Source organism: Oncorhynchus mykiss, chromosome 1 (genome assembly GCF_013265735.2).
Source record: "Oncorhynchus mykiss isolate Arlee chromosome 1, USDA_OmykA_1.1, whole genome shotgun sequence".
NCBI lineage: Eukaryota > Metazoa > Chordata > Actinopteri > Salmoniformes > Salmonidae > Oncorhynchus > Oncorhynchus mykiss.
The window spans coordinates 49,425,660-49,448,921 of NC_048565.1; the positions used below are offsets into that span (position 1 = coordinate 49,425,660).

The 23,262-nt window shown below is 41.8% G+C and overlaps 1 protein-coding gene across 1 annotated transcript; it reads left to right on the top strand.

The window, feature by feature from the left end:
* The first annotated feature begins 10,102 nt into the window (after positions 1 to 10,102).
* LOC110524405 (dual specificity protein phosphatase 6) lies at positions 10,103 to 14,573 on the top strand. The gene is made up of 3 exons (XM_021604008.2): positions 10,103 to 11,070; positions 11,285 to 11,719; positions 12,740 to 14,573. Exons 1-3 carry the CDS (start codon positions 10,671 to 10,673, stop codon positions 13,051 to 13,053), a joined length of 1,149 nt encoding a protein of 382 aa, XP_021459683.1. The 5' UTR covers positions 10,103 to 10,670; the 3' UTR covers positions 13,054 to 14,573.
* The last annotated feature ends 8,689 nt before the right edge of the window (positions 14,574 to 23,262 follow it).

The window sequence follows — 23,262 nt, forward strand, 5'->3', positions numbered from 1 at the left end:
GAGGGCTGAGAACGCACCCGTGTTGGGCCCTGGTGTTGAGCATCAGCGGGGTGGAGATGTTGTTTCCTACCCTCAACACCTGGTGGTGGCCCATCAGAAAGTCCAGGACCCAGTTGCACAGGACGGGGTTAAGACCCAGGGTCTCGAGGGTACTATGGTGTTAAACGCTGAGCTGTAGTCGAGTGTACACGATTATAATCGAAGAGCAGAGAATTATCTTGGTAGATAATGTGGTCGGCCTTTGAATGTAAAGAATTCTAGGTCAGGTGAACAAAAGGATTTGAGTTCCTCGATAATCATAAGGCATACACCCCCGCCCTTCTTCTTATCAAAGAGATGCTTTTTTTCTGTCGGCGCGATGCGTGAAGAAACCAGGTGGCTGTACCAACTCTAACGTATCCCAAGTGAGCTATGTTTCCGTGAAACAAGAGAATGTTCCAATCTCTGAGGTCTCTCTGGAAGGCAATCCTTGCTCGGATTTCGTCTACCTTGTTGTCAAGAGACTGGGCATTGGCTAGTAGTATACTCTGGAGCGGTGGGCGATGTGCCCGTCAACGGAGCCTGACCAGAAGACCGCTCCATTTGCCCCTTCTGCAGTGCCATTGTTTTGGGTCGCCTACTGGGATCCGATCCATTGTGGTGGACCAAACAGAGGATCCGCTTCGGGAAAGTCGTATTCCCGGTCGTAATGTTAACGTTGCTCTTGTATGTAATAAGACATAACAGTGTAAGAAATAATACATAAAAAAACAAAATACTGCATAGTTTCCTAAGAACGCGAAGCAAGGCGGCCATCTCTGTCGGCACTGGATTTCTGGCACAATAGAGGTTTTGTGTGTTGTCTGAGGGCAAAGTTTGAATTGGGACCCCGAAGTTAGATGTTTAGATTTTAGAAAATGGTGAGTTGTTCCAGGAATTGTGTCTAAGCAATTGAGAAAAACAGTACCCCTGCGAAAGGAAAAGACTAGGATAGATCGAGTACCTCTACCAGACACACACCCACACACACATCAGCAGAAGAGACTGCCTAGAGTGTAGCCTGTTTGCCAGATAGCCAGTGAAGAGAAACGATAATACATAACTTACAAAACACACGTCACAGCACAGGGGTAACCCAAACAATAATATCTCATACAATAATAATGGCAGAGCAATTTAATTGCAACTTCATAGAATCAATTGACAAGAAAGAACCCAGTCATCAACATTAGAGGTTTTGCAATCATCTGGATTACCTCCCAGGGGAGCAGTGCAAGGGATATGAATTTGTGTGCCCAAAAATCTTCTCGCCCAGATGTAAATAGTCACACACGAAATCAATACAGTTCAAACAACAGACAAGAACTCACACAAATTTCCTTTAACTAAAATGTCACACCAAATACAATTGGCAGGGGACTGATAGTCCAACGACACTGAACATCAAAAGGAGCACAGAGAGAAAAAAGAAAGTCTGCTGCAGTGAAAAGCACTAGAGCAATTGAGGGAAAATGAGAGCGAGAGAGAGAGGTGGGGGTGGTCTTAGCTGTTGACTTCAGGCTTGCAGTTGCACTGTCTGTCCGTCTGATACACCTGGTTTGTTGGTTTGTTTTTCAAAGCTTCGCAACAATGTTGCTACTAGTCCATGCGAACAATGACAGGAGCGGTCCCAAAAGATTACAACCACGACCTAGAACAGTAATACTGCCGATCGACTTAAACACTTTACAATTGATCATGCTAAAATAGTGTTCTGCAGAGTTGCACACACTGTCAAACTGCCACGCCAACTGAGCGCTCCACACAGAGAGCCAGAATAACTATCTTTATTTCCTCCTTCCTGACTGCTGATGCACTCTTAAAATGGCAGGGCACGTTGAAGGCTCCGTGCAGGATTTCGCCACATACTCCTCAATGCCATCGGATGAAACATATTCCAGTCTGTGCCAGCAAAACAGTCCTGTAGCTTAGCATCTGCGTCACCACTTCCGTAGTGAGTGGTACTGGTACTTTCTGCTTTATTTATTGATTGTAAGCAAAAATCAGGAGGATATAATTTTTTGGGCTAGAGGGCAGTATTTTCACGTCCGGATGAAAAGCATGCCCTGAGTAAACTGACTGTTACTCTGGCCCAGAAGCTAGGTTATGCATATCATTAGTAGATTTGGATGGAAATCACTCTGCAGTTTCTAAATATGTTTGAATGATGTCTGTGAGTATAACAGAACTCATATGGCAGGCGAAAACCTGAGAAAAATCCAACCAGGAAATGGGAAATCTGAGGTTTGTAGTTTTTCAAGTGATTGCCTATCCAATATAGTGTAAATTTGGTCAGATTGCACTTCTTAAGGCTTCCACTAGATGTCAACAGTCTTTAGAAATTAGAAAGTTGTTTCAGGCTTCTATTGTGAAAGGGGAGCGAATAAGACCATTCCAATTAGGTGGTCAGGCTGAAAGCCTTTAGCTAAGTCTCACGCACAACCGTGAGCGCGAGATCCCTTTCCTTTCTAATGACAAAGGAATATTATTGAAGATGATTGATTATATACATCATTTGACATGTTTCTACGAACTGTAATGGAACTTTTTTGACTTTTCGTCTTGACTTTGTGCTCGCACCTTGTGCATTTGGATTGGTGAACTAAACGTGCAAACAAAAGTAGGTATTTGGACATAAATTATGGGACTTTATCGAACAAAATAAACAATTATTGTGGAACTGGCATTCCTGGGAGGGCATTCCGATGAAGATCATCAAAGGTAAGTGAATATTTATAACGCTATTTCTGACTTTTGTTGACTCCACAACATGGCAGTATGGCTTGTTTTGGTGGCTGAGCGCTGTACTCAGATTTTCGCAGGGTATGCTTTCGTCGTAAAGCTTTTTTGAAATCTGACACAGCGTTTGCATTAAGGAGAAGTTTGTCTTTAAAACTATGTGTAACACTTATATCTTTCATCAATGTTTATGATGAGTATTTCTGTAAATTGATGTGGCTCTTGGCAAAACATTACTGAACATAACGCGCCAATGTAAACTGAGATGTTTGGATATAAATATGAACTTTATCGAATAAAACATACATGTATTGTGTAACATGAAGTCCTATGAGTGCCATCTGATGAAGATCATCAAAGGTTAGTGATTCATTTTATCTCCTGTTCTGCTTTTTGTGACTCCTCTCTTTCACTGGCTGTTGCAATATCGATCCCGTTAGTGGGATCTAAGCCATAAGAAGTTATTCATTTAGATTTTGCGCACCAGCTATTATTGACAAATAGACTGCCACTCCTTGTCTTACCAGACACAGCTGTTCTGTCTTGCGGAAAACCCAGCTAACTGTATATTGTCCATTCTGTGGAAACATAAGATATTACCGTTTTTAATGTCCCGTTGGTAGGATAGTCTTGAACGGAGCTCATCCAGTTTATTTTCCAATAGGACGGATGGTAGAGGCAGGTTACCCACATGCCGACGAATTCTCACAAGGCACCCGGACCTTATCCATAATGGGGATTTGGGCCTGGTCTGATATCTGCAGTAAATCCTTTGCGTCTGACTCATTAAAGAAAAAATCTCCATCCAGTTCGAGGTGAGTTATCGCTGTTCTGATATCCAGAAGCTCTTTTCGGTCAAAACAGACCGTGGCAGAAACATTATGTACAAAATAAGTTACAAACAACACAAAATAGCAAAACTGGTTAGCCCGGTGCTATTCTTCATTATCTCAGGCTCCAACTGGAGTATAATATGCTGCTCATTTGTGTACATGGAAGCATTTAGAAAAAGTTGCCCTCTTCACCTTGCTTGGGTTAAAGCTGAAATTGATGGTTGTCACGGAAGTGAGTGCATGTTACATTGTGTGTTTGTGATCCCAGTGTGGGTTGACTACATCAGATAACATAATTGTTGTGGTAACAGGAGAAAGACGGTGGTTCTTATCACCCAGTGACAGTCGTCTGTTAGGTCTCTGTGTTGTGTCTTTTCTGGGATGTCTGGAACTTTCTCTCCGTTGGTGGCCGACGTAGGGAACTTACAGGAAGTTGAATATTGTGAACCGGCCATAGAAAGTTAAGCTGCTACCCTGTTCAGCCTACACACATGCACACTCAATCTCTCTCTCCCTCAAGCTCTCTCACACACATGCACACAAGCACGCACACACTCCCTCCCCAACCCCATCTGTAGTGCCGTGGCTCCAGTCCAGACCTCACGACTGCTGGATACAGGGAGCTTTTGTGAACGGACAAAGGATTTCCCAGTTAGACAACAAGCACCCAGTGGCTGAGAAACAAGGAGGGCAAGTAGATTAACAGTAGAGCGAGGGAGGGAGGGAGGATGGTGGAGAGGGGAGGGAGGGAGATGAATGGAGAAAGGGAAGGAGAAAGGGAAGAGAACGAGAGAGAGAAATCAGTATTGGAGAGATTGAAAGATGGACGGTATAGAGAAAGAGGAAAGGGAGAGATGTGGGATGGGGTAAAGGGGGAAGGGGCCATTTGTTCCTGAAAAGAAACAGCTTGGCTCCATTCAGCCAGAACATGGGGCTATTTAAATGTGACAGGCAGAAGGGTTAAAGGTCTGTTGGTGGTGCTGCTCCACGTTTCATATAACTACACAGACTCACCTCAGCCTAAGAGGATCCTGTGTGTGTGCGTGGGATATCCCTAAGCACTAAAAAAATATCAAGCTCATTATGTCACCCGAGTAAAATTCAGTAAACACAATCAACAGTGGCATCACTATTGTCCTAACTTCATTGTAAAACTTTTCCTTGTAAATGTACAACATTATACTGACACCACAAGGGGCAGATTAATACTGTAATTTTGCTTTACAGTACTATTTGCTTACTGTAAAGACACATTAGAGCATCCTTGCTGTAAATTTACAGGAATGCTGTAATGTACCACGATAATGCTGTACATTTTGTGAAATTCTACCTGAAATCTAAATGTAAGAAAAACAATAATTTTGTAGATAAAATAAATGTATTCAAATTGATAATAACATTAACAACAGAAGTGACAACAGAAGTAACAAGAAGTTAACACATATGGTACCAGTCAAAAGTTTGGACACACCTACTAATTCAATGTTTTTTTCTTTATTTTTACTATTTTCTACATGGTAGAAAAATAGTGAAGACATCAAAGGTAGTGGTGGCTATTCAGCAGCCTGATGGTCTGGGGTTAGATTTTATTTGCCAGTCTTCCTGTTTGTACAGCATGTTAGAGTAATGTTTACAGGAGGCTTCCGAATTACAGTCAATAACAGTATTTTCCAGTGCAATCTACAACATTAACGCTGTAAAACATGTGTTTTACTGTTGAAATGACAGAAAAGTCTTAGTGTTGGCATGTTAGGTTTCCTTATGACAGTGTTATGAAGGCTTCATAACACATGTGTCAGACACAAAGCCTGCAGGCTGAATCCGGACCATGACACATTTCCATCTGGCCTGCGCAATGATTTGGGTTGTCAATTCGTTTCGGCCATCTTCCGTACTGTCCGCGATGAGCTGCACTACAAGTCACAGCAAGCACTGCCGTCATTAGGCCTTCATTGTAAATAGGAATTTGTTCTTATCTGACTTTCCTAGTTAAATAAAGGTTAAATATAAATAAATGAAATTAAACTGCCAAACTGCTGAACGCAGTGAATTGCCACACACCCCCCCTCCCTGCCCCAGCCCCACACCCAGATATGATACATGGCACTGACCAAATCTTCTACCATATCCAATGTTTAAACGTGTTGTAGGCTAAATGTCTATGCCAAGTTTCGGTACCAATGAGTAATTGCTGTAGCCTACATATAACGTAATCTTGCTTGTCAAAAAGTTTGCTTTAAATAAATGCGGCCTGGTGAGATTGCGTTCCTGAACGCAACATCAATTGCACTGCTTTTCCTGTGTACGGTTTACAGCGTGCAGAGGAGGGAAAGTGTACAGACACAGTCCACAGTCCTAGCTAGGCTACTAAAATGTTGCAGTCTGGCTTTGGTATTTAAAGCTTGTCAATAAATAACCAAAATACAAAACCTGCAACAAAACGCCATGCAAATGCAGGCCTATTACAGCAACATTTGAGCAGTAGCCTAGGCTTGCTACTCAATTAACCTCTAATGACTCCCCATCCCTCATGAGGGAGCGTAATCATTGACTGACACTAATTACCATAACGCAACGGACATAGATATTCCTAGAAAATATTCCAATTCATGAAAATCACAAGTGAAATATATTGAGACACAGCTTAGCCTTTTGTTAATCACCCTGTCATCTCAGATTTTCAAAATATGCTTTACAGCCAAATCTAGACAAGCATTTGTGTAAGTTTATCGATAGCCTATCATAGCATTTTGTCCAGCTAGCAGCAGGTAACTTGGTCACGGAAATCAGAAAAGCAATCAAAGTAAATAGTTTACCTTTGATGAGCTTCGGATGTTTTAACTCACGAGACTCCCAGTTAGATAGCCAATGTTCCTTTTTTCCAAAAATATTATTTTTGTAGGCGAAATAGCTCCGTTTGTTCTTCACGTTTGGCTGAGAAATCGCCCGGAAAATGCAGTCACGAAAACGGCGAAAAATATTCCAAATTAGCTCCACAATATCAACAGAAACATGGCAAACGTTGTTTATAATCAATCCTCAAGGTGTTTTTCAAATATCTATTCGATAATATATCCACCGGGACAATTGGTTTTTCAGTAGGACCGATTGGAGTAATGGCTACCTCTGTATTTTACGCGAGAATCACTCTGGGAGCCACCAGTTGCGCAATGTAGCCGCTTACGGGTATTCTTCAACATAAATGCGTAAAACTACTTCACAATGCTGTAGACACCTTGGGGAATATGGAGAAAAAGTAATCTGGTTGATAGCCCATTCACTGCTCAATAGGGACGCATTGGAACACAGCGCTTTCAAAACATGAGGCACTTCCGGATTGGATTTTTCTCAGGCTTTCGTCAGCAATATCAGTTCTGTTATACTCACAGACAATATTTTTACAGTTTTGGAAACTTTAGAGTGTTTTCTATCCTAAACTGTCAATTAGATGCATATTCTAGCATCTTGTCCTGACAAAATATCCCGTTTACTACGGGAACGTTATTTTTCCAAAAATGAAAATAATGCCCCCTAGTCACAAGGTTTTAAAGACATTTTGAGTGCGCCATACAGCAATGCTGTATTAAACCGCACTGGTGATCCATGCAGTACCACAAAATGAAAAACATGTTTTAAGTTTAAATGTTACAACCCACCTAGCTAAGTTGTTGTTATTTGGAGTTATTAAATCATTTTTGATTAGCATACTATCTATCTGCAAGCATAGCAACAAAGGCTGGATACATATTATTTATCTCTTCTTTTGTTTTAATATGTTAAAATGCTATATTTTGCATCCTATCTACATCAGTGGACATTACAAAGGGCCATATTTTTTATATTAGAACAATGGCCAGTTTGCAGTTGTATGCAAGTTTTTTTTGTAAAAACAAACATCGAACCAGGATGTCTGTAGTGACTCCTCTAGCACTGAGATGCAGTGCCTTAGACCAGTGTTTTTTCAATGTCACTCTGTGCACTGATTGAGTTTGACATCCCTGCTTCATAACAACTTTAACTTAAAACAGCCTTAAGATTTCACAAGATAAACATTACTCTCTTATGTGGTACTGTTTTGTGACATCATGCAAGGCAGTTCAGATTACTGAGGTGTGAGAGAGGACATAACAGAATCTAGTGATAGGCCAACCAATATGGCTGATGAGAGAGAGAGATGATTTTAACAATAAAACGTAAACTGATCCTAGACAAAGCTCTGAAACCCAATTATTCGTGTAGCAAAAGGACAACGATATAATAACGACAGGCACCATAGCATTTAACCCATGCACTTCTGTTTCAGAAAACCATAGCATACAGTTGAAGTCGGAAGTTTACATACACTTAGGTTGGAGTCATTAACTCATTTTTCAACCATTCCACAAATGTCTTGTTAACAAACTATAGTTTTGGCCAGTCGGTTAGGACATCTACTTTGTGCATGACACAAGTAATTTTTCCAACAATTGTTTACAGACAAATCTGTAATTCACTGTATCACAGTTCCAGTGGGTCAGAAGTTTACATACACTAAGTTGACGGTGCCTTTAAACAGCTTGGAAAATTCCAGAAAATTATGTCATGGCTTGAGAAGCTTCTGATAGGCTAATTGACATTATTTGAGTCAATTGTAGGTGTACCTGTGGATGTATTTAAAGGCCCACCTTCAAACTCAGTTCCTCTTTGCTTGACAACATGGGAAAATCAAAAGAAAAATTGTAGACCTCCAAGTCTGGCACATCCTTGGGAGCAATTTCCAAATGCCTGAAGGTACCACATTCATCTGTACAAACAATAGTATGCAAGTATAAACACCATGAGACCAGGAAGGAGACGCACTCTGTCTCATAGAGATGAACGTACTTTGGTGCAAAAAGTGCAAATCAATCCAAGAACAACAGCAAAGGACCTTGTGAAGATGCTGGCGGAAACAGATACAAAAGCAAGTCCTATCTCGACATAACCTGAAAGGCCGCTCAGCAGGGAATAATCCACTGCTCCAAAACCGCCACGAAAAAGCCAGAATACGGTTTGCAACAACACATGGGGACAACAATCTTACTTTTTGGATAAATGTCCTCTGGTCTGATGAAAAAAAATAGAACTGTTTGGCCACAATAACCATCGTTATGTTTGGAGGAAAAATGGGGATGCTTGCATATGCTGAAGAACACCATCCTAACCGTGAAGCACAGGGGTGGCAGCATTATGTTGTGGGGGTGCTTTGCTGCAGGAGGGACTGGTGCACTTCACAATATACATGGCATCATGGGGTAGGAAAATGATGTGCATATATTTAAGAAATATCTCAAGACATCCGTCAGGAAGTTAAAGCTTGGTCGCAAATGGGTCTTCCTTATGGACAATGACCCTAAGCATACTTCCAAAGTTGTGGCAAAACAGTTTAAGGACAACAAAGTCAAGGTAATGGAGTGGCCATCACAAAGCCCTGACCTCATCCTAAAGAAAATTTGTGAAAAAGCATGTGAGAGCAAGGAGGCCTACAAATCTGACTCAGTTACACCAGCTCTGTCGGGAGGAATGGGCCAAAATTCACCCAACTTATTGTGGGAAGCTTGTGGAAGGCTACCCGAAACGTTTGACCCAAGTTAAACAATTTAAAGGCAATGCTACCAAATACAAATTGAGTGTATATAAACTTCTGACCCACGTGGAATGTGATGAAAGAAATAAAAGCTGAAATAAGTCACTCTTTTTTATTATTTTGACATTTCACATTCTTAAAATAAAGGGGTGGTCCTAACTGACCTAAGACGAGGAATTTATTGTCAGTATTTGTGAAAAACTGAGTTTAAATGTATTTGGCTAAGGCGCATGTAAACTTCCGAGTTCAACTGTATTTAATCCTCTCTGTATCATAGGCCTATAGCCTACTGTAGGTGTGTAGCACAGATCTACTGTAGGTGAACGTTTGTATGGACATTGGAAACTTGTCCACGTTTGATTTTACACATTCATTGTGCACATCTTTTCCACCCAATGAATTGGAATCTTAACATAATTTACAAACCATGTTAAATTGCAATATATCCATGTATTAATTAAATTATTTAAAATGTCATGGAATCATAAACATGTTTCATTTAATTGACAAATACAACAATGAAAAACGGATTAATTTAGACAGAGGTTCCAAAACGTTCAAAAAAGCAATAATGTGTCCCATACGCAAATAGGCTGCCTCTCTACAACTCTGCCTCACCGTGCACATATCTTGTTATAGCGCAACTTTGACATTAAGAAATCTGAGGACAAGGTAGGATCCCCCTCTACGCAATAAGTAATAGCCCTCTCCTTCCTTCCCCTGCAGTGCCGCTTCTGTTTGTTTGCACTCACTTGATCCCGAGCGGAAATTCCTTTCCGTTTTTGTGAATGACAAACTTATTAACAATTCATCAACACAGTTTCTTCCATCCGGCCCCGTTTCCAGGGTAATGACTGCTCGGCGCCCTCTGATTGGCTGGCGGATATAATGTATCCATTGAAACGCCTCGAGTTTGTAACCATTCACTAGCTTGGCGCTGCGGAAAGCACATCATCAACGAACCAGCCTCGACAACAACAAAAGAGGCTTATTCACAACGAGAAGGTTGGGAATAGACGACAGAAGAATAAATTGATTATTGGAAATTGGTGACAAATGCTTTGAAACTGTCCTGCAGTCAATCCGTTTAAGTTAGATTTTTACAGAATAATAATATTTTCTACAGCAAAAGCCTGAGTTATATAATACGAAGACAACGTCAGTGCTGACTAGTGAGTCATTGATAAATACATGGACATTCTTCCAGCCGCTACATGAATGAATGCTAGTGTATAGGCAATCTGCAGTAGGATATCTAAGAAATTCGTGTTTTGCTGATTTTCGGGAGAAATGAAATAGCCGATATCCGTTTTCATTTCTGCAGTTATTCCAGAATATATTTTTTTATCGACCAGTGTGCGCTGCCATTTCCTCAATGCTCCAGTCGTCATAACGTTGACGGCTTTTTTGCTGTAGCCTACAGGGACCAACCACATAATTTTCCTGCAGTGAAGTGAACATATTTGTTTTGCTAAATGCTTGACAAACCCAAGCCCGCTCAGTTCGAATCGGTAATGGCAATCAGCAAGACCGTGGAGTGGCTGCAAAAGCAGCTCCAGACGCGCAAAGACTGCCTATTGGTAATGGACTGCAGAGCGCTGGAGCTATACGAGTCCTCGCACGTCGAAACGGCGATTAACGTGGCCATCCCAAGCCTGATGCTCCGGCGGCTGAAGAAGGGCAATCTTCCCATCAAGTGCCTGCTCTCAAACGGCGAGGATCGGGAGAGATTTGCGCGGCGGTGCAAGACGGACACTATCGTGCTGTATGACGAGTACAGCAGGGAATGGAACGAAAATGTGGACGGGGGCTCCGTGCTGGGCTTGCTCCTGAAGAAGATGAAAGACGAGGGCTACAAGGCGTTTTACCTTGAAGGTGAGTGTTGTTGTTTTTTCCAGAAGCGCACATTTTCTACTAAAATGTTGGCCTAATTCGGTAAATACATTAACAACGAATAAGTGAATATTTGGATGCATTTGCAGCTAAAAACGTATATGATAATGCAAATATATTAGGTCATCACATTGTGTAGCCTCTGCCTGTTATATCAATGGATTTGTCTAACAATATTATTTCCTTCATCTTACAGGTGGTTTCAATAAATTCCAAGCCGAGTTCCCAGCCCTGTGCGAGACCAATCTTGATGGCTCTTTCAATAGCAGTTCTCCCACTGCCCAGGTGCTCGGCCTCGGGGGTCTGCGGATAAGCTCCGACTCATCCGACATCGAGTCCGACATCGACAGGGACCCAAGCAGCGCCACAGACTCAGATGGCAGTCCCCTGTCCAACCCCCAGCCCTCCTTCCCAGTGGAGATCCTCCCGCACCTCTACCTGGGCTGCGCCAAGGATTCCACCAACTTAGACATTCTAGAAGAGTTCGGCATCAAGTACATTCTGAATGTGACTCCGAACCTGCCCAACATGTTCGAGAACGCCGGGGAATTCAAGTACAAGCAGATCCCCATCTCTGATCACTGGAGCCAAAATCTGTCACAGTTCTTCCCGGAAGCCATTAGCTTCATAGGTAAACGCAATAGCTTACATTCAAGAACATGGATAGCTCTCCTATTCTAATTTACGCACAGGGTTAATAAATAAAACAGGTCTATTTTATAGTTGTTGTACATGTACGCTTATATTGGCCTAACAAGTGAAAACCATGGGCTCACAGTACAGGAACTGAAACGTATTAATAAGATATCTTATCACCAGGAAGTTATTTAGTTGTTATTGTGCAATTTGGATTATAGGTGTCCTAGAGTACTTTCTTATCAGTCAGAGGGAACCAGATTTAGTCCATTGTGCCAAGCAGATACATTTTATTCTAGTTCTATGCCCCATAACAATGAACTACTCCCAAATTACAATTATTAAACTTCAATGGAACACTTCCTGTGTCTGCTTTTTTGGTCTGCTGCCGGGGCCTAGCTTACCTCAGGCTTGTGTAATTGTAGTACAAAGGCCTGTGTGGAAATTGGAGAGGGGTAGAACGAGCGGAGGGAGGGGGTAATTTGAGCACAACAGGAAGGAAGCGGCCATTGAAAGTAATCTAGGACAGCCCAGCGATGTGTTCCCTTCACAAAGAGGGCCATTTACAGGCTCTGTTGACATCCTGTTAGCCCTGACAGGGTGCCCTCATAACTCCTACGTTTATACGCCCTAATGGCACCATTATCAAGTAACTCGGGCAGCCTGATAGAGCGTTAATTGTCAATTTCCAAGTCGTGGTACTCCAGGCCAAATTAAAGAATGTCTGCTCTGTTTATGCTCAGAGTACCACAACGGTTTGTTGATGGATGTGTCTGGGCCTGAGACTGTTATGATCATTTCAGACTTCCGCCGCTTAACCGTGGAACTGGTTTAGTCAGTGTTGACCACAGGCACTGTTTTATCTGGTTGCCCTTCCACAGCCTAAGTTTATTTTTCAGTATCCAAATGTTCAGAGCAATTGTTTTTGTATCGCTGTGTTTTCTCAGAATACACATGATGCATATCTGACTAAAGTCTATAACATGTTCCTCCTCTTTTTTCCCCTCCTTCTCAGATGAGGCTCGCAGTCAGAAATGCGGCGTCCTGGTCCACTGTCTGGCCGGCATCAGCCGTTCGGTGACAGTCACTGTGGCATACCTCATGCAGAAGCTCAACCTGTCCATGAACGACGCCTACGACATTGTCAAGATGAAGAAGTCCAACATCTCGCCCAACTTCAACTTCATGGGCCAACTCCTGGACTTTGAGCGCACCCTGGGCCTGAAGAGCCCCTGCGATAACCGGGTGGTGGCCCCCACACAACCACTGTACTTCACCACCCCCACCAACCACAACGTCTTCCAGCTGGACCCTCTGGAGTCCACGTGAGGCAGCGCCATTGTCGCCCCCTACTGGCTTGGAGATTTAATGAAACCTGAAACGCTGCAATGTTTCTCTACTTTATTTCCGTCACCTGTTGTGACATGATGACATCCTGCCGTTATTGACACAGTTGGCTTGAGGTTACCAGCTGCCAAGAATGGCTGCTGAAGGGGCACGTGGTCGGTCTGCCAAACGGCTCAGAAGCAGCTGCTCCAAAAACAGGGACAGAGAAAGAAAGAATGAAAGAGAGAAGATGGGGAAGAGAGAGAAAAAGAAAGCACATTAACTTTCTAGAACCCTATATTAATTTTGGACTGGACTAGGTTTTTGCCTCAATTTTTTTTCTGTAAACACGTTGAAAGAGAAGTAAAGTGATCTGGTGGTCAATTGTACGTTTAATTTCACGATGAAAGGCTGGTGTGCCAAAGAGACATGATTGTTCTATCTGAACATGCATGTATATATGACTATAAATACCTTTTTGTTTTTTGGGCTAGCACATGCACCTCCAATACTTTTGTTTTGGGTGCATATTACATGTCTTCTGTGAAGATTTGCCTGTTTAGGGTAAAACACCCCCGGTTAAGACGCCACAGTATATTGAACACAATTTTACATGTGTGGAGTCATTTGAATCATTTATACATGTGTATATTTCTTAATATAAAAGACAAAGTATAGCCTTGCTCTAGTATACCCTTTGCAACAAGTGGGTGCTGAATATTTTTTTTTGTGTTCATCTTCTACTTTATTTAAGCAAACCAACTGTTTATTGATCAGTATGTTTAAGTTTATTATGCCAACAAAAAAAAATGTAGTGTGGTTTTCCAAGAATCGTTAATAAATGTATATGTGTAATATATTTCATATATTTGCTTTATATGTGAATTCAGCCTGACAGGCCATTTTTGCACCCACCCTCACACAAATCAGAGTCACATTGGTTGTATGCCTTAGTTCTGGACATAGATGTGTTCTTGTGCATTAACCCTCAAAGGACTTTGCCCAAACTATGCTTTCACCACCTATCACAATTCTACCAAATTGAGCCACAGCAAAATGACTGTTAAAAATAATTTTACAACAAATCACTGAAACTGTCTGTCGGTGCATGGCTATGTTAAGAAACTTGATTTGTTATTCAGTTAAGTAAGGTAGAAATAGCTTTATGGAAGCCAACTTAAGATTGCTACGCTCTGTTTATGTTGATGTTTAGTGGGGAACAATGGGGGTTAACATAAGTTCATTCTTATCTGTGGTCAAGGCTTTTCAAAGTCTGGGAGATGTTGACAAAGCAGTAGGCCTTGCTCACCTTGCCTCTGTGAAATTTAGTTTTTTTGTTGGTTGAGAAGAAAATCCTGATTATGGGATGATTTTGTTGTCCCTCCCTTCTGAGAGAAGGCCTGTCTATGGGGGAAGAAAGACATTTTGGTTTCAACACCCACCACTCCTCGAGTCGACACTCCTCTCTTACGAATGTAAAGAAATGATAAGTTATTAATAAATTCATATTTTGTCTACTTCTACCAATGTCTTTTTTTCACAGTGTCCACACGTTGACTTTATGTACTTTAAGTGGACTCTCCAACTCCTCGGTTCCACTTTAACCATCGCACATTGTGTGTGTGTGTGCATGTGACAATCATCAGCCAGATGACACAGAAGGAGCCATTCACAAACAAATGGGTGTTCTTTAACCACATAGGTTGATGCAGCTCTCAAACACAGCAATTATCCAATACAAATAACACTTAACACATTGTCACACCACCAGTGTTGTATAACATGATGTGTCTCATTGGCACATTATGTTCCTTTGGGAACTTGTCCAAAATGTTACTAAACTTGTGCTGTACATAATTAGAAGTACACACAGTGATTCCGGTCACACTAACAGATTGCATGACTGATTGACTGAATCTCTGAAGGACTGGTTTTTCTAGGTTGGGACACACACACACACACACACACACACACACACACACACACAGTCCCTGAGGCACTTCCTGAAGGTGATTGCCTTTGTTTGAGCAAAGCAGCCCGTCAAAGGGAACTTAAAGTCCTTAAACATAGTGTTCCCTGACACTGTGGATGGTGTGGTGCGTACTTGTTAAGACCTGGAGAGCATTGAGAGACAATCCTCACGGCTAAACAGGAGATCATGTTCACACTCAATGCTAACAGCTGTTCACACATTTAAATAATGCCATGTCGGTGAAGTGACTGTGACACATGTACATGTGTCACACGCATATATTAGTACATATAGGCTATTGGAGTGTGTTAGTGTGTTAATGCTTTGGTGTGACGTAAAAGCAGGACTATCTATAGGCCTATAGTACATGCAACTCCGTAGATTAGCCAATTGTTTTCAGATGGTGGACCTAGGATTTCCACATGCTATGACACAAAGAGACATAATTAAAGGGCTTCACAAAAAAGTGTTTACTTCATACCATGACAAACCAAACACATTCAAAATATAACTGCGAGCACCAATGAACTGGGTTCACAGGTTGACAGAAAGGACACAAGATCAGTTGGATAACAAAGCACTCTCTATCATCTAGGAACTACAGTAGCTTATGTGCTAACGTGCATTTATTACGTACAGTGCAGCCATATTTAAATGCAGCAACAAGTTAAAAAAATATATATAAAGACGATTGCAGATGATTCTGAGCATTATCACTGCACATGCAAAGAATGAGTTGTTAATAGTTTACTTGTTTTTTGAGAGATTAATACCAGTGGGGTTCATCTTATGAATGTCCATGATTGCGATGACAAGTTTCAAGTTGATAGACCACTGTGCAGTGGATTTACGGTGGTTTAGAATATCACGTAAAATCGGATTTTGATTTGTCAATAACTTAGCCATCTTCTTTTAGACTAAGTTATTATGATGCACCATGGACCTACATTACAAAGTTGGTGTCATTTCGTTCTATGGTTCATGAGAAGAATATTTTGAATGTATTTTTAGCATATGTGCTAATTCGTATTATTTAGCAGTGAACCTCTAATAAATTATCAATAGTACTTTGGAACCAACAGCCAACACTGTGCCAGAGAGAATATAGTGCAGACACCGTACCAGAGAGACTATACTATATTTAGTATCCCCCTGATGTAATGTTGGGTTGGACTGTTGATTGACAGCTGGGGGAATGTGTGGTACGCCAGGCTCTCTGGGCCTCATGCTGGCTCTTCCTGTCCACTGGCCTGGCCTTTGCTGTTTTAATGCCCCGTATTACAGGGCACAGGAAACTACCTCTCTATATTTAGAAGGGCATGGGGATGTGGAGAGGGACTGGCAACCTCACACTCACTCTCACGGAGGCACCTCTTTTGGGACATGACAGACCATACAGGGCACTGGAGGGGTGGGGTGAAGGTAGTTATGTATGTGTTTGTGGAAAAGAGAAAGCTTTTGTATGTAGACAAAATGGTGTGTAGACAGAGTTACTTCAAAACAATTGTAACATATTGTTTGTCTATAATGGGTGCATTTTTGGCAATTGTTTATAACCAGGGGTCAACATAGTTGTTCTGGAGCTGTGCTCAATAGTCTCACATTCATTTCAATACAAACTCACATACGTTGTTTGATATTATCCACACAAACTCTGTTTGATCCCAGCTGCTCTTGTAGCTAAATGTCTGACTAAAGTCAAGTAGTTGAGTCAGACCAAAAGCTAGCTGGCTCCTGACAGCTCTTGGTTGTCCATTGACTTCCTGTGAACAGCCCCTAGATCAGATCAGTGAAGGCAGGAGCCAGCTGGCTGTGACTTGAAGGGGGCACGCCACACAGGCATTCCATTCCTCAGCTGATATGAGTGGCCTGTCATTCAGAGCTCTGGGAGAGCTATGCTATTGATGCGGGTCGTCATAACCCCTGTTGGAACATGGCCATATTTTGTGGGCAGGACATTTGAAAATATCTTATTTTTTAACCATGACAGTGGTTTTGGATATCAATGTGTGATATATGATTGTGAAATATAGTGCCTTGAGAAAGTATTCACACCCCTTGACTTATTCCACATTTAGCTGTGTTTCAGTCTGAATTCAAAATGCATTAAATATATTTTTTCTCACCCATCTACACAAAATAGCCCATAATGACAAAGTGAATACAAATGTATTGAAAATGAAATACAGAAATATCTCATTTACATAACCATTTACCCCTCCTGTGACAATACTGTGTAGAAGCACCTTTGGCAGTGATTACAGCTTTGAGTCTTTCTGGGTAAGTCTCTTCCACACCTGAATTGTGCAACATTTTTCCTAATATTATTAAAAAAATATTCAAGCCCTGTCAAATTGATTGTTGATCATTGCTGGCACACAGAGTGCTGGAAATCCATAACTACTTAAATGGCCATGACAGTCATTCTGACCATTTGATATTTCAATTGTATAAACAATAATACCTCAGGAAACCAAATGCAAATCAGTCAGAAAATATTGATTGATGCAGAAGTGCATAGACTGTAAATTCTAAAATAAGATAATAGTGTATTTTCTGGAGACAACAGTTTCCCGTCCAGCTGGCCCACCCAAACACACCTACACTATATTTTAACTAATTTCACACATAAAATAACAATAATAATAGATGTGACTGAAAGTCATGATGAAAATGACAACAGTCTGATGGGTGACATTATTATCAATTGTCGAATAGAGAATAAAGAGACTGATTACCTGTGCAGCTTGCATTGACAGTGTGCATTAACAAAGAAACTAGGAGCTTACCAAATAGCACTTATTCCATATCATCCTGCAGAGGTCAATGCAGGTCAGATGTTTTGATTGCTATACGCTATCGGAAAGAGCAGATTCCACGGTTTCTAATGAACCAACTATGAAACAACAAATATAACTTTTCTAGAATAACCATGGCTCCATGCATTCCTCATGTGAGTAGGCAACTGGTGACTATCAGCAATAGCAATTTGGGATATTTCATTATGTTCTTACTGTAAAATATGTGTGTTCTATTGTGGTAGGGCAGGGCCTGTGATGTCTGCTAAACAAACAAGTTGATTTCATTGGCATGGCGCAGCCATAGACTTGGCTACTAAGCACAGATACAGTGGGGCAAAAAAGTAGTTAGTCAGCCACCAATTGTGCAAGTTCTCCCACTTAAAAATATGAGAGAGGCCTGTAATTTCCATCATAGGCACACTTCAACTATGACAGACAAAATGAGAATTTTTTTTCTCCAGAAAATCACATTGTAGGATTTTTTATGAATTTATTTGCAAATTATGGTGGAAAATAAGTATTTGGTCACCTACAAACAAGCAAGATTTCTGGCTCTCACAGACCTGTAACTTCTTCTTTAAGAGGCTCCTCTGTCCTCCACTCGTTACCTGTATTAATGGAACCTGTTGGAACTTGTTATCAGTATAAAAGACACCTGTCCACAACCTCAAACAGTAACACTCCAAACTCCACTATGGCCAAGAACAAAGAGCTGTCAAAGGACACCAGAAACAAAATTGTAGACCTGCACCAGGCTGGGAAGACTAAATATGCAATAGGTAAGCAGCTTGGTTTGAAGAAATCAACTGTGGGAGCAATTATTAGGAAATGGAAGACATACAAGACCATTGATAATCTCCCTCAATCTGGGGGCTCCACGCAAGATCTCACCCCGTGGGGTCAAAATGATCACAAGAACGGTGAGCAAAAATCCCAGAACCACACGGGGGGACCTAGTGAATGACCTGCAGAGAGCTGGGACCAAAGTAACAAAGCCTATCAGTAACACACCACGCCGCCAGGGACTCAAATCCTGCAGTGCCAGACATGTCCCCCTGCTTAAGACAGTACATGTCCAGGCCTGTCTGAAGTTTGCGAGAGAGCATTTGGATGATCCAGAAGGAGATTGGGAGAATGTCATATGGTCAGATGAAACCAAAATATAACTTTTTGGTAAAAACTCAACTCGTCATGTTTGGAGGACAAAGAATGCTGAGTTGCATTCAAAGAACACCATACGTGGGGTGGAAACATCATGCTTTGGGGCTGTTTTTCTGCAAAGGTACCAGGACGACTGATCCGTGTAAAGGAAAGAATGAATGGGGCCATGTATCGTGAGATTTTGGGTGAAAACCTCCTTCCATCAGCAAGGGCATTGAAGATGAAACGTGGCTGGGTCTTTCAGCATGACAATGATCACAAACACACCGCCCGGGCAACGAAGGAGTGGCTTCGTAAGAAGCCTTTTAAGGTCCTGGAGTGGCCTAGCCAGTCTCCAGATCTCAACCCCATAGAAAATCTTTGGAGGGAGTTGAAAGTCCGTGTTGCCCAGCAACAGCCCCAAAACATCACTACTCTAGAGGAGATCTGCATGGAGGAATGGGCCAAAATACCAGCAACAGTGTTTGAAAACCTTGTGAAGACTTACAGAAAACGTTTGACCTCTGTCACTGCCAACAAAGGGTATATAACAAAGTATTGAGATAAACTTTTGTTATTGACCAAATACTTACTTTCCACCATAATTTGCAAATAAATTCATTAAAAATCCTACAATGTGATTTTCTGGAAAAAAAATCTCATTTTGTGTCATAGTTGAAGTGTACCTATGATGAAAATTACAGGCCTCTCATCTTTTTAAGTGGGAGAACTTGCACAATTGGTGGCTGACTAAATACTTTTTTGCCCCACTGTAAATACAACTCAAAACATGCTATTCTGTTTGTTTTAAATAAATTGCCTTGTATCATGTTTTTATATGACCTTCCAAAACAAAATATTAATGCATTTATTTGTGATTGTGTTTATTAACACTAGAACGGCAGAGAGCATCATAATGACACAAAACGAAGTGAAATGTTGAATAACTCTGTCATTTTTAAATGTCACACCTGCTCCCGCGGCAGGCTGCCTTTCATTACGCACACCTGTCACCATCATTATGCGCATCAGCGCTCCTTGGACTCACCTAGTCTCCTTGTTTGTTCCTCGTGTCAGCATTATTGTCGTGATGTCATTTTGTTCCCCCTGTCCAGACGCTGTCTGTGTTTTGTTTGATGTCCATTTTCCATTAAATGTTCACCCCCGTACTTGCTTCTCGTCTCCGGCATCGGCCCTTACATGTCCCCCTTATCCTTGACTTTTCCTAGTCGTTGTTCAAATCTTAATGTCACAAACAGAACTGGAGTTATAACCAGTTTCAGGAGGGCATGTCATTTTTGGATTGATTTATCTGGGCCTGCTCTGCTCCTTCTTCAATTTGAATGTTCCATGCTCAGTTGACAATCACCCCGATAATTGCCTCGAAACTAAACCTAAACTAATTCCAATACAATATATAATAACAACAGATTAAATAACTGAAGTATAGTTTGATGGAGGAGAAAAGGGGAGAATGGGTGAGTTGATGAGTGAACTATGCATAATTATGCCTTCTAAAAAAATGCTGGGTTAAAATTGACCCAATTTTGGTCATTTCTATAACCCAGTGCTGGGTTACTATAGTACATACTGTACCCAGCACTGTTTCGTTGTGTGAATGACACGACATGCTGGGTTACTTGATTTATCCCCCCCAAAAATGTTATTTTGACCCAGCAGTTGGGTTGTTTATTACTCTTTTGCTGGGTTATTGTTACTCATGTATTCACGTATGTCACGAATCCCGCCGAAGATGGTTCCTCTTCCTGTTCGTTCGGCGGTCGTCGTTGCCGGCCTACTAGCTGCAACCGATCCCCTTTTCTGTTTCTGGTTTGGGTTTTGTTTTGGGCTATTTAAACCCGGTAGGACCCCCTGCTTTTGTGCGGGCTTGTTTTTCTGTTCATGGTGTGTGGATTTGCGTGGATTCCTTGTTTCGTCCTGTTTGTTGGACTTGGTATTTTATGCGCCCTTATGTTTTGGCGTGACCGTTACTCTGTTCCTGGAATAAAGACCCACATTTGAACTAACCCTGCTCTTTGCGCCTGACTCCTCCACCCACTACTCCTAGAAGCCGTGTCAGAAGCCTGCACCACGACATGGAGTCAGCAGGAGCAGCGATCACCCCTCTTCCATCGGATAGGTTCGGCAATGGACCAAATGATAGGGAGGATGGAGCGATGGGAGAGGAGTGGTCTCCTGACATCAACCCCAGCTCCCCCACAGACGACGCAACCCACTCCTCCTCCGGCGGTGTCCGGTCCCAGCGCGTTGCTTCTCGCGCCCCCGAGGGAGTACGATGGAGCGGCGGCTGGGTGCCAGGGATTTTTGCTCCAGCTCTACCTGGCTACCGTTTGTCCGACTCCCTCTGGTGAAGAGAGTGGGAGCCTCCTCGTCTCCTGCTTGATGGGTAGAGCCCTGGAATGGGCCAACGCAGTCTGGAACGGCCCAGACTCTGCTCGGGACCACTACCCGGAGTTCACCCGCTGTTTTCGGGCCGTGTTCGACCACCCTCCTGAGGGCCAAGCGGCGGGTCGCTTGTTTGATTGCCTTGAGGAGTGAACAGCTACACTGTTTATAGTCAGCCATATTTCCATGGTTAAATGTGGTGGTTCGTGCTTTCAGTTTTGCGCAAATTCCGCCATTCATTCACGGTTTTTAATAGTCACAGTGAGTAAAACATCTCCAATGCACTTCCTTAAAAACTCACTCACCGAGTCAGCGTACAGATCGATGTTGTTCTCTGAGGGTGACCGGAACATATCCCAGTCCGCGTGATCAAAACAATCTTGAAGCGTGGATTCTAATTGGTCAGACCAGCATTGAATGGTTCTAGTCACTGGTACTTCTTGTTTGAGTTTCTGCCTATAAGACGGTAGGAACAAAATGACGTTGTGGTTGGATTTTCCAAGGGGAGGGCTTTGTATGGATAGCGGAAATTAGATTAGCAGTGATCGAGTGTACTACCCCCGTGCGTAGTGCAATCATAATGCTGATAGAATTTAGGTAGCCTTGTTCTCAAATTAGCTTTTTTTAAATCCCCAGCTACAATAAATGCAGCCTCTGGATATATGGTTTCCAGTTTACATAGAGTCTAGTGAAGTTCCTTGAGGGGGAATGTACACAGCTGTGATGATAACTGACGAGAATTCTCTTGGGAGGTAATATGCCCGCCATTTTTGTTGTAAGGAATTCTCGGTCGGCTGAGCAGAAGGACTTGAGTTTCTGTATGTTGTTATGATTATACCATGATTTGTTAATCATGAAGCATACACCCCCGCCCTTCCTCTTCCCTGAGAGGTTTTTATCTCTGTCGTGGCGATGCAATGAGAAGCCTGGTGGCTGAACCGATTCCGACATCCTATCCCAAGAGAGACATGTTTCCATGAAACAGAGAATGTTACAATCTCTGATGTCTCTCTGGAAGGCAACCCTTGTTCAAATTTTGTCTACCTTGTTGTCAAGAGACTGGACACAGAGTAATATACTCAGGAGCGGTGGGAAATGTGCACGTCTACGCAGCCTGACCAAGAGGCCGCTTCGTCTGCCCCTCCTGCGCCGCTGTTGTTTTGGGTCTGCTTCTGGGATTAACAACAGTCAAGACACTCTTGCACAAGCCCGCTCATGCACAAACACAAATTGTGGACTTTCATATTGCTCAGAACATGCTATACTCTGATACAGTCTATTGATATGTGAAGGAAGTTGAGTCCAGACACTGTGCGTGATTTGCAGCAGGGGTGGGAAGAGTGCTGAAAAATCCTACTCAAGTAGAAGTACATTTAAATTTAATTAAGTTACTTTAAAAATAAAAACAATGACCATGACAATTAACAAATTTTACTAAGATTAATTGAATGTTACACGTGATTTCTTTCCATGCATTGATTGAAAATGAAGGGGAAAATAATGTACAGTAGGAACTGTATTTATTTCATGAGTTGGAACAAGGCACATCTTTATGTAGTAACAACTGAGGAATTTTCAAAAATATACTACTAAAATGTTAAAATAAATTAAAAATCAGAGGTTAAGAGTATTGAAATATCCTACTCAAGTAGAGGAACTTTTACTTGAATGACATTTTACTCAAGTAGAAGTAAAATTAAAATAGCACTCACAGTCTTCCATCAGAATTAGACGTTCATCCATGTTCGCAAACTTTCCATTTTGAAGTTGTTCCAAACGTCAAATTTGAAAGTGTTTAAGGTTAAGTTTAGGCATTACCTCCTGAATGATTAAGGTAAGGGTTAAGGTTTAGGATTTAAAACTTTCTCTCTCTGGATTTGAACATGGAACCAG

Bases quoted from the DNA above. Each gene is read 5' to 3' on its own strand.
- LOC110524405 (XM_021604008.2), top strand. From the start codon at position 10,671: ATGCTTGACAAACCCAAGCCCGCTCAGTTCGAATCGGTAATGGCAATC. The intron at 11,071-11,284 runs GTGAGTGTTGTT...TTCATCTTACAG, and splicing joins CAAGGCGTTTTACCTTGAAG to GTGGTTTCAATAAATTCCAA. The intron at 11,720-12,739 runs GTAAACGCAATA...CCTCCTTCTCAG, and splicing joins GGAAGCCATTAGCTTCATAG to ATGAGGCTCGCAGTCAGAAA.